We start from the raw sequence: 12,800 nt of genomic DNA on the forward strand, positions 1-12,800 counted from the left end.
TTTCACATGGATGCATTACCTAGCATTTTAATCAATTATATTAATCAGTTAGATTTCATTAAACATGTTGTCCTTTACATTATATAGACCTATTAGAGAATTTTACATTTATTAAATATTGCTTTTTATTTTCTAGGAGTTTGTGCTGCGCAGTTTCCAAGAGTCACTGAGAAGGAAATGGCATGAATAGGGGAGACCCGTATGCATGCACCTCACAACGCCAAGGTGGCCCCGATACCTGTACGTTTATTTTTCTTGAGCAATTAACACTTAACACTGCACTGCAAGAAATACAAATGAATAAATAAATAAATGATTTAATTAAAATAAATTGTGAAAGTGTATAAGAGCGTAGACCAATTTACAACTAATCCAGTGTTACAACACTCCCCGGTCTCCCCTACTGTTTACAGGTATCCTACAATTTTAAGGAACTTGTACTTTACTTGAGTATTTTCTTTTATGCTACTTTATACGTTTACTCCACTACATTTCAGAGGGAAATATTGTACCTTTTACTTCACTTGTCTGACATATTTAGTTACTAGTTACTTTGCTGATTCAGACAAGTCAACTAATAAATTATGAAATATTGTTATAGATTAATCTCCCCAGCTGTATATAAAGTAGTATTAGTCCACCTTTGTGACAACATTTGTGAGGCTTACACATGACTTTATATAATCCAGTAGGCTATTAAAACTGATATTTTTCTGAAATTATCCATTTTGCATAATGAGTTCTTTTACTTTAAAGTCAGACTTTTATATTTTAATGCGAATACTTATGTACTTTTACTTTTAAATGCAGGACTTGCAGTATTTTTTTTTACACTGTAACTACTTTTACTTTGACTAGATCTGAATACTGAATACTAATAAATAAATTAATAAATTAATTAATTAAAATAAATTGTGAAAGTGTATAAGAGTGTAGAACAACTTACAACTTACCCAGTGTTACAACACTCCCCGGTCTCCCCTACTGTATACAGGTATCCTACCATTTAAAGGAACTTGTACTTTACTTGAGTATTTTAATTTTATGCTACTTTATACTTATACTCCACTACATTTCAGATAAATCCATAATCCGCTAGGCTAATAAAACATATATATTTTTCTGAAATTATCCATTTTGCTAAATGAGTTCTCTTACTTTAAAGTCAGACATTTATATTTTAATGCGAATACTGATGTACTTTTACTTTTAAATGCAGGTCTTGCAGTATTTTTTACACTGTAACTACTTTTACTTTTACTAGATCTGAATACTTCTTCCACCAGTGGTGACCCAGTGTCCAGTAAGCAAAAAAAAATCTAATCTTATCTAATCTAAAAAAAGAAGAAGTTGTAGTTAATTAACATTTGTGAGGCTTACATATCACTTATTATAATCCAGTAGGCTAATGAAACATCATTTTTCTGAAATTATCCATTTTTTATAATGAGTTGTTTTACTTTAAAGTCAGACTTTCTGACTAGATCTGATTACTTCTGTGACCAGTAAGCAAAAAAAATAATCTAATCTAATCTAAAAAAAAGAAAAAAGAAGAAGTTGTAGTTAATTAACCTCTGATAAGCCTTCTTGAGTGACAGCCAGTAGACTCCCTCCTCTGTTGGTTGGCAGCCAGCAGCGTTAGAGGCGCATATAAAGCTGCAGCAGAGGCAACATCTGGACAGAACAGCTGCACACTGAACACTGAACACTGCAAGATGCGCTTCTTCACTTTCCTCTGGACACTCGGCTTCCTGCTGGAAGAGGCGCAGGCATGGGGCTACAAAAACGGAGTATTTCATAATTCAATATGGCTGGGTAAATATCTGTTTTTTTTTTCTTTCTGTGGCTGTTGTTGTAGTTAGGGGGGGAAAAAAAATGTGTATGAAAAATGAGTCTTTTTTTGTGTCATAACTCAAGTGGATTACTAGACTGTAAACAATTGCTGTTAATTTACAGCAGGATTTCAACAGTATAAACCTGTTAGTGCTAAAAACAGTGCTTTACTGTTAATACAAAAGATATAAATAGTTTTTTTTAACTGAACTATAATGCATTCTTTAAAAACAGCACTTTACTGCTGATCAACTGTCTAAAGTATCATCAGTAACAGTTTCATGCAGTATTTTTTTAATTCTGGGACCTGATGTGCTCATGTGAGGCTTGTACATTGTACATGGTTGTAAAATCAGTGAATTAGCTCTGTTCTTCACTCACATGTTGTTCTGGTTTGCGTTCTGTGCTTGTAGCCAGCTAGAGACAGACATTTTGGGAAAAGTGTCAACAAGTCTATTATAGCCTTTTTCCTAACAAGTGCCTTTAATTGTATTTAGTGTGACTATTCCTGTCTGTAACCTGCTAAGTCTATTCATCTAGGCAAAAAATAATGTTGCATGTAAAAAATACAACCTAAATAGTGCATTAAAACTAATCAGTAAGATAATGTCAAAGAAAGGTGGAAAACAGCTATATAATGTATCTTTAAACAGTAAATTAACTGTAAAATACTGTGAAATTAATAAAAAAAACAGTACAAAGCTGTAAATTTCAGCGACAGTATAATAATGTTAATTTTAAAACATAAAGAGCAACCCTGTTGCCAGTTCTTTACTGTTATTTCACAGTGTACTTTTACCTGAGATTTTTGTCTTTGCAAGAACAGCAATAAATGTCCTCATATAAGAGAAACACACCGGTCCAGCAGCTGTCCCTTATTGTGCCAAACTGCATGTTTATGACTTGGCTGATTGCATGCAGCAGGCAATGAGGCCAGTAAACATGGAGGAAATGACTTCATCTCCAAAATGCAAACAAATCAGAGTCACAAGATAATTCGGCTCATTTCTATTTACTGTGAGAACAGAATGGGTTTCTAGTTTTGCACTGAAATGGTACCAGACACCAGAGCTTTGAGTTTCTCCTCATGTTGAAATATAAATCATATAGGAGTCGCTCTACACACCTCCAACTCATTTTATGAATGCATTCTTTATGTTTTTTATGAGGCAAGAGTGAACAGAGCTGTGTTTCATAATTGGGTTTACCTGAATCACATGCACAGCATGTTCTAACATTCATGCAACTTCTCTCCTATATTACATGTTTGTTTGTTTTTCACTTTGGGAAGTTGTCAATGTTTTCTGTCTCCTTATTAAAAGTCTTACAGAGACTGATGGGGGTGAAAAGGCAGTGGGTTCCTGTAGCTGTGAGTTTAAAAAACATTCAGGTTGTTAAACAGATCAAAATATCAACCTTGAGGCTAATTTCTGAGTGATCTCAGTGATAGCAGTCATGCATGCGTTAAGCCAAAACAGGATCAGCAGAGGACTCCCCACTGACAAGGCCAAATTGGTTGGTGAACTTCCAAAATGTGGAAAAATGTCACAGTTAGCCTCCCTCGTTCATGTTTTATGTTTAGCTTAATGTAACCTTTAGCCCTCTCACTGAGATCATTGTCACCGCGGGTGTGTTTAGCAAAAGTATAAGCCCTGAGAAAATACTCCACTTAGTAAAAGTTTTGCCTTTTTTAAAGTATGTAAGCATCATCAGCAAGTATTCGTTGTGCAGTAAAATGTTCCCTGTCAGTGTTTTACTCTTATATCTGGTGTTTCTGGATTCATATTGCTAATGCATTAATGTGTATGTTGCATTTTACTGCTGTAGATGTTTATGGTTGTGCTAATATGAACTCCTTCACTGCTTGGTAGTTTAATCCAGTGGTTATAAGTAACACAATGGCAGAATGTATGACTATTTCTGCAGAAAAATCCTATGAGATGGGTGACCCTGGGACAAACTCATATCAAATGGGGGTCTGTGGTCTAATTTGTGTCAGTTTAGGGGTCCTTGACGTGAAAAAAGTTTGGGAACCACTGATTTAATCTACAGCAATGTATCATATCCTATAAGATCATCATATGTTTGTAGCGGCGATCTCCTGTGAGAACCACGTATCTCTAAAAAGTCAGCTTTAAGAAGTAGCAGGATTTTCTCAGCACATAAAGGAACACTTCATCCTTCAGTGTATCACAAACTTTCAACATCGACACATTTGTAGATAAAATGGTTTTCACCAACACAGTCTCACGGCAGTTTGTGAAATAGTCACAAATTTGAATCTATTTGATTTGTGTACATAGAAACAAATTTAGAAACACCAGAAGTGGCGTTACTTAAGAACGGAAGTTACGTGGCAAATAAATCAACTTTGACTTGTGGCTTCACACGGGACACCAACAGCTTTCTCCTGGGTGAAAGTCCCTGTGAGTACCTCTGAGATGTAGTGGAGTAGAAATATAAAGTTACATACAATGGATAGACTAAAGTAAAGTACAAGTCCCTCAAACTTGTACTAAAAACAGTGCAGAGCACTGTGGTTGCTCCAGACTGCGTCACCACAGCAGCACAGACAATCAGTCCTCTCTTGACCTCTTGACTAATTTATTGTCTCTCTCTCTCTTTCACAGAACAAGCAGCTGGAGTTTACCACCGGGAATCACGTAAAGGGAGATACCAGCTGACGTATTACGATGCCAGTGCTGTCTGCAAGTACGAGGGAGGGAACCTGGCCACTTATGAACAACTGGAGGCGGCTCGTCAAATAGGTCTGTGGCACAAACTCATCGACAGCACACATGTAAAGCTCCTGCTGGAGAATAATTTAATGTAGGAGAAAGTGTATGGATCATAATTCATCATAACAGGCAGACTCTTACATCATTGCCAACACCACATGAAAGCCGGGAAGGTCCCTTTCTCCCATGAAACCAATTAAACATCACGTCTGATGTAACATCTCTTGACCCGCTGGAATGCTTTTAACATAGAAAAAGAGGTTCAAGGGGTAAAGGTCGTTGGGAAGCAGCGGGTGAAACACTTCTTTCCACGAGTGCTTTGCTGTTTCATGACTCCCTGTCCAGTTTTAAGAGGCCCCATGAGTATTGTAAAAGCCTATAAACACCTTCGTGGGTGGGTAGCATCACCGTTCCTCTGGCACAGAGTGAATCCAGCCACTCGATCCACCTCCCTGTCAGCGGTTACAGCTGAGCTTCCCCACAGCAGTCCACCTGGGAGGTCCCTCTTTATCTGGCTGGTCTGGGGTCTGCTGATTGATTACGACTCCAAGTTTAACTCTGAGGCCCCACAAATAACAAACAACAACAAATAACAAACACCACCAGAAAGCTCTTCTCAGGGTTTTTACTGTCGAGGCTGCCCTGTTGGCAGAGATGAAAGAAAGACTCTCTGTTGTTGGTTGGCAGAATACAGTAGTTTATTATCACTGACTATTTTTCTGCTCTTTCATCAGGTTTCCATGTGTGTTCTGCTGGATGGTTTGACAAAGGACACGTCGGCTACCCCATTGTCAAACGCGGTAGCAACTGTGGCTTTGGGAAGATTGGCATCGTCGACTACGGAGTCAGGAAGAACAGAAAGGAGAAATGGGATGTGTACTGCTACAACCCAGACTGTGAGTGCATGTTTTATACATACTGTAGCAGTAAACAATTACTTAAATGTGCACTAATCAATAGTTTTATATTGATTAATAGCGACAAGCCCACAGAGAATTATTATAATTTTCTCAAACTGAGCTGCGTATGGATGCAAAATTAATTTCAGTGCAAACTGACAATAAAGTTGTATCGTATCATATCGTATCGTATCGTATCGTATCGTATCGTATCGTATCGTATCGTATCGTATCGTATTATCAGCTGAATGTGCAGTTCCCCTCAGCTCTACGGAGATTTCTACTGATTGTTTTGGTTTTCAGGGGCCTGAAAGTCTGATATCTTATCTTATCTCAGTTTAGGATGACATTTAGGATTTTTGGTATTACAGAATGTAAGTAGTACAGTTTCAATAGCTTTTTTGAAAAAAATCCTATCTTATCTTAGCTTATCTTTAGCTATTACAGAAGCATCCCAATTTAGGGATCTAGGAATCCTGAGTTAGGATGGCATTACACTCCTCAGTGTACTGTCCTAAATTCACAATAATTACCAAAACAGCAGCAGCACTGTTGTTAGGTCTGTATGTGCTCATTAGCGGAAAGGGAGGCAACATAAAACCAGATATTCTTGTTAAGAATAAAGTTAAGGTTTTTTGTTTCTGTTTTTAATTTTGAGGTACTTTGAACTTTACCTGTTTTGTACAACTCTTTACTTCTACTCCACCACATTTACTTGACAGCAGCAGCTGTGTAGTTTGACATTTTGGATGCTAAACATATAATAAACTCAAATAATATGATGCATTGCTATTTATAACACTCTGGAGGGAGATTCTGCATAATGAGTGCTTTGAGGTGTGATCACATTTCGGCCACTAGGAGACAGAAGAGCTAAAAATATAAAAGCTGACAGACACACCGCCCTGACATTACAGTACAAACTTGTTATGGCAGTCGAGTCAGACTCGAGTCACAAATCTGTTGACTTTAAACAAAGATTAAAATGCATGTTATTAAAAAGTGTGCCACGAATCAATTAATTTCCTGAATCAACTAATGTTAACGCTATTCATTCTCAGTAAGTCAACACTTAATTCCCCAGATCCACTTTGTTTAAACCAATCCAACAGCATCCAATCAAGTTGCAGGAGAGAACCATGAAGAACTAACGTTACGTTACTGAGCGCCAGTTGGAAACAATTGTACCAAACATAATTTTTTTTGCATACAAAAACTATGTGGTAGTCAACAAAAAATGAATTGCAGTATGCAAAACGTGTGGGTCGAAAGTTACAGATGGAGATGCAAATGGCACTATATTTGGTGAAGAGTGCATTAAAACTTGTTTAGGACTTGAAACTCAAAGTTTAGGACTTGGGATTTGAGTGCAAAGACTTAAGACTAACTTGCGACTTGCAAAACAATGACTTGGTCCCACCTCTGCTATTTACACAGCTAACAGTCAAAGAGTTCGTGAGAACCTTTTCGATGAAAATGGGGCTAATGAGAACAATTCATTTAGAGGCCATAAAACCAAAAAAAATGAGCTATAAAAGGACGAAAATTATTCTCTCTAGGTTCATGAGCAGTCGCTTTCACATTATACTCAGTTGTTCAATTGAGTGTTAATATAAAACTATTGATTTATGCAGCACATTTTGATGCTAATATGTTTGAATCTTTACTAACATGATTAGTAAAATTTGAAATGCAGGACTTTTACTTGTAGTAGTACTTGTGTTACTGATACTGGTACTCACTAAAGTAAAATATCTGGATGGCTTAAAAGAAACTGTGTGGTGAAGAGTAAGTAATGACGCGGTTTATAGAGTAAGTGATGGCGTGGTTTAAAGAATAAGGGATGACGCGGTTTATAGAGTAAGTGATGACTGTGGTTTAAATAGCAAGTGATGACGTGGTTGGGTGTCAGAGTCCCAGGCCTTCAGGATAAGAAACGTCATCAAGTCTGAGGCTCCACAGACTCACTCAGGATGTTTAAAGTGAGGGATGATATAGAGAACTTTGTTTTTTTTTGTCTTGACTCAAAGCCACAATCTCAGACCCACCCTGTGAGTTATCTTGGTCGGACCAAGAATAAACCTGGAGGAAGTCAGAACGTCAGTGGGGATAAAATGTCAGCGGAGTAACTGAGTGGTTTTAAAGACCACCACGCCTGAATGATTCAGTGCATTAATGTCATTAAGCCTTTTATATGTTTCTCATGTCCTTTGAAGTGTATCTGGAAAGCATTTAAAAGCAATAATTTGGAAATAAACACCCAAATGAGAAGCAGATCTGAATTCACTTGCTACTGTGCCTTCAGTGAGTTATAAGAAACACTAGTTCAGCAACAGAAATCACAAGGCGAGGGAAATTAGTCTTCTCTGTGTCTCACAAGTAAAAACAAACTGACTGTAAAGATAGTACTCATTTAAAGTTGCCTTGATGGTGGTTTGGCCACCTAATCAATGTGGAGGAGGGCAATATCTGGTGATGTAGCTGCTAAATGCTCCACTGTATTCACCAGCTAGACTCTCTGTCTGCTGTTTGATGCTGAGCAGGTGGCTTTTTACAGCTTTTTTTATCTGAGAACGGTACAGTGAGAGCAGTGAGAGATAAAGTTTTGGGTCGTAAAAGCCAAAACAAAGAGCTTTTCATGTCTTTTTTATTATAAAGCAGGTTGAAGTGCTATGTAAATACTGTAAAAGTGTACTCTAAAGTTTCCTCATGTCACCAGTTCATTCAGCCATCTCGGTGTCTCAGACATTTCGGCCAGCTTGAGCCCCAGTGATGGATTTATAAGCTTGCTTTTTTTTTTTAAATGATCCACAAATGAGAATCAACGTTAAATGTCTTCCCCCTGCAGGACGTCTAGTGGAAAAGCTTTTGATGCCCATTGTTACCAGTCTCCACATGTGTGTTTAATTTCCTTCATTCAACAAAAGCGTTTGTTTTTCCTATTCTAAATTCATTCAGAGCTCACACGCAAGAGACAGACCCTCCCCCCCCAAACCAAAACGCTTCCCATGAACAGATGCACAATCCCACCAGCTGAGTAAAGGAATACTGTGTGTGGGGAGTTAAAGTGGTCCTTTCGCCTGAGAACACAGACACCGAATTCATCCACATGTCCTCAGCTCACTATGGTCCAGAGCTGCTTTTTATTGTAATGATGTAAAATGTGTCTCTCTGGTTGGCGTATACTTATAGACTCATTTTCACATTTCAGATGTAATGCCTTCAACACAGTTAGCAAGGGAGCACTAGGGACATGTGGTTGACTTTGGTGTTGATATCACATGACGTGGACTAATTTACAAGACAAACTTCATTTGGAAACCTTCCTACCAGCCATTCAGACGCCACATTTAAATAGTCTCTCTCTCCTTAATGCGTCTCAGGCATTGTATGGTATTGTGCTATGTAAACTAATCTTCCCTAATCAACTAATCTACCCGGAGTCTCTCTAACGTATCATAAGAGACTTCCGGGTTAAATAAAGGTTCAAAAGATAAAATAAAATGATGACAAGGAACATTTTATTGCTGTTTACATATCACTAGAGCTGCTGCATGACCGCTCGTGCACCATTATTCAAGTAATGTAGGATCCAAAAGTTCAATAATTGCCCAATTATTTCTCTTAAAATTCTGGCTACGGGCCTGTTGGCAACATACAAACTTCCCCGGTGTTTCAGCTGCGATACAGCAATGACGAAATGTTAATTTGTGTGTGGGGAGTTCCTTTAGGTGTTTTATTTCTGGCTCGACCAGCACTTCTTGTTTAAGTCTCTTTGAAACAGTTATATAATCTGGGAGTAATCTTTGAAGTGTCGTCGCGGTTTTCTTCTCTCGGTTCAGTCTTCTGGAACTTTAAATAAGTAACCACTAACAGGTTCATAGGGACCGAACACTCGGACTGTGTTTGAAATCGCGTACTAACATACTGCATACTACCTACTCAATCAGTATGTTTTGCATACTGCCTGCTAAATTGATTAAGTATGGTTTTATCAGCAGACTGTTCAGGCTGAGCTCAAGCGACGCCCGGGCCGGTCTCAAGGCACCCGCCAGCGGCTCCATCACATCTCCAAAAAATGCTGCAGCAGCGTTAGTTGGATAAACTGAACACGTATTGGGAATCTAAACAGTTAATTTCTCGCATGTAAACATTCTCATTTCTCAGAGGACAAAAATAAATACATATCAGAGTTGATTTTACAATTCGCCAACCATTTAAAGTTTCTTATACACGGGCGACAAACACCTAAATTATCCTGAGATTGTTTTGATCATAGTTCTCCACAATAAAAGGTATTGCAGACGGTAGCTGATATAGCAATGCCTTGTACCTAGATCCCAATATTTTGAAATGAAACAACAAATCATAGGTAAGAAAATCTCGCTTGACAACCAATATATCAATCACAATTACAAAGATGATTATCTAATAGTACGTCACTTTTGCAAGCCTGTTTCTAGTACGGTGGTGCCAGGCGCTCTATTATACATCTGAAGCTCCTTTACTAACGAGCCTAATTAACTCATACGTAGGCTCTGGTATGCACAGGTCAACGTGATCTTCTCCCTCTCTAATTATCTTTTCTATGATTATAATTAACCCATGCAAGTATGTACTGACATTAAAATAAACACATCTAGGTTAGGGCTGCATGTAATGGTGCTGTAGTGGTTAGCACTGTCGCCTCACAGCATGAGGATCGCAGGTTTGTATCCGACTAGGGGCCTTTCTGTGTGGAGTTTGCATATTCTCTTCGTGTTAGCGTGGGTTTTCTCCGGGTTCTCCGGTTTCCTCCCACAGGTTAGTTGTTAATTGTTGAGGTGTAAGCGTGAATGGTTATCTGTCTCTATGTGTCAGCGTTGTGATAGTTTGGCGACCTGTCCAGGGTGTACCCCGCCTTCGCCCAATGTCAGCTGGGATCGACCCTAAATAAGATAAGCGGTTACAGATAATGGATGGATGAACATCTAGGTTATCAATTATGTAAATAACATTAAATTTCCTTCAACAGTATCAGTTGCTAGAAGCAGTTATCTTATTGTTTTCCTCATGCTGATTTAAGATCCCATTCATGTGTCCCACAGCTAAGGAGTGTGGTGGCGTGCTGACAGAACAGCAGAAGGTCATTCAGTCTCCTGGCTTCCCAAATGAATATCAAGACGAACAGATCTGCTACTGGCACATCCGTGTGCGCCTCGGCCAGAGGATACACCTCCACTTCCGGGAGTTTGATATAGAGGATGACATAGAGTGCCTTGCAGATTTCCTGGAGGTGTACGACAGCTACGATGACGTCAACGGCTTCGCTGGGAGGTGAGGATCTTTGAGGGGAAAAGAGGGAAACTCTCAAGACTTTATAAAACAGAAACCAGCGGGCAACTTTCGGGTCTGAAAAGTGAAGCCGATGCTGAAGTGCCTTAAACTTGCATTCTTTCTAATAGCCAGCAGGGGGCGACTCCTCTGGTTGCAAAAAGAAGTCTGTGAGAAATTGAGCCTACTTCTCACTTGATTTATTACCTCAGTAAACATTGTAAACATGAGTTGAGGTCTCAATCACTAGTTTCAAGTCTTCTTCAATACAGCATGATGTTCATTTAGTAAATTATGGTCCCATTTAGAGTCAAATAGACCATAAAGCAGGGGATGCTTTAGGGCGTGGCTACCTTGTGATTGACAGGTCGCTACCGCGGCGTTGTCCGGTCTGAGTGTTATCGGTTTCGTCTCAGAACTTTAACCCTTTCACAGTGCGTTTTCGCCTTTTGCATTCGGTCGTACTTAGCTCCACCCTCTCGTGTCACTTCTGGTTGCAACAAACCAAGATGGCTATGGCCAAAATGCCAAACTCGAGGCTTCCAAACGGCAGTCCACAAACCAGTGGGTGACTTCTTATATACAGTGTATGAAACAGAGTCTTTATCTGGCCAATATGATCAAGGGCAAGGTATATATAGGCATACAATTATTACATAATGCTGATGTAATGCCCAATTCAAGACATTCAACATAATCAGAAATCAGATAGCAAAAATAGTAACAGAAATCATCAAAAAAATGATCTTTTTGAAAGAGGCTAACAGCATAATATGACAACATCGTACACGATTCAGTAGACCCTGGAAAAATGTTTCAGTCAAAATGAGACATGAAAGTTTAATGTACCATTTTTTTAATCTGTTTGTTTACAGATTCTGTGGCGAACACACACCTGAAGATATGATCAGTACAGGTGAGTTGTCCTCATCGTGTCATATTAAGAAACATACACAAGGAAACATTATGTTATTGCGCACAGACAAGTCTCTTATTGTCTTTGATGCTCTTGTTTTTACAGGAAACGTGATGACGCTGAAGTTCCTCACTGATGCTTCAGTCATAGGCGGCGGCTTCCAGTTAAAATACACCGCCGTTAATGCGTCGCTGCCTTTACAGAATCAAACCCACATCTTCGACTGACCGACGGTTTAATACACTGATGGAATCCTGTTGCTGTATTCATCATTTACTGTAGTTAAAATATGTTTTCACAGCTGGTTAAAGAGATTATTTGTCATTATTCCAACTAATTATATTATTAGGCATTAAATTGTGCCGCAGTTTCTGACATTTCTGATGTTTTAGATAAAATAAACAACTCTGTGGTCACCTCTCCTGAGGCTACTCTATAGAAAACAAATCTGGTTTCTAGTTATTCCAATTATATTTAACTACTGTATCGACCTGGGTATTTTGTGAATAGGCATCTTGGTTTAAGTGTTGCTTCTTTGTTTTTCAGTGTCTCATTTCTGCACCTTTTATGATCCATTACCATTTTTTATACACACCTCCATTATAAGCTATTCATAAAAGCCTACTGTACTGATGGATTGATAATGTTGTATAATTTACCCCCCTTTCTAAAACTTGTATTTTGCAAATTTGTGAAATTAAATTAAGTTGATTCTTTCGGCCTAAATAAAGGGAATCTGAGAGAAAGATGTCTCCTGTATTTACTACTTTTACCTTTTTTTTAATGTATTTTTTGTGTTAATTTGCTTAATTATACTTCAACTGCAGTGCAGGCACAAAACCATGTTAGACTTTGCACATCTTTCACATGTTTGTTTTGTTGTTCATAAGAGAAGATGAAGAAACTAACATACAATTAGGAAACATTAAGATGCTGTGCAGTCTTTTCTCACAGTTTATAATGAAATTACACTCCAACTATCAGAGAGAGATTTAATTCTTGATTACAAGTAGGGCTTCAACAATTAATCAATTAACTGCTACAGATGTATTATTAACTACAAATAGCCTAACTATTTTGCTAATTGATTAATCATTGAAG

At 38.2% G+C, this 12,800-nt stretch overlaps 1 protein-coding gene across 1 annotated transcript; it reads left to right on the plus strand.

Annotated features, from left to right (window-relative positions):
• Nucleotides 1-1,662: 1,662 nt before the first annotated feature.
• tnfaip6 (tumor necrosis factor, alpha-induced protein 6) lies at nucleotides 1,663-12,445 on the plus strand. The gene is made up of 6 exons (XM_037790863.1): nucleotides 1,663-1,815; nucleotides 4,464-4,601; nucleotides 5,306-5,467; nucleotides 10,558-10,786; nucleotides 11,659-11,699; nucleotides 11,805-12,445. The coding sequence occupies exons 1-6, from the start codon at nucleotides 1,716-1,718 to the stop codon at nucleotides 11,924-11,926; spliced, it is 792 nt and encodes a 263-aa protein (XP_037646791.1). The 5' UTR covers nucleotides 1,663-1,715; the 3' UTR covers nucleotides 11,927-12,445.
• Nucleotides 12,446-12,800: the final 355 nt, after the last annotated feature.

The sequence above is a fragment of the Sebastes umbrosus genome, chromosome 13, assembly GCF_015220745.1.
Source record: "Sebastes umbrosus isolate fSebUmb1 chromosome 13, fSebUmb1.pri, whole genome shotgun sequence".
Lineage (NCBI taxonomy): Eukaryota > Metazoa > Chordata > Actinopteri > Perciformes > Sebastidae > Sebastes > Sebastes umbrosus.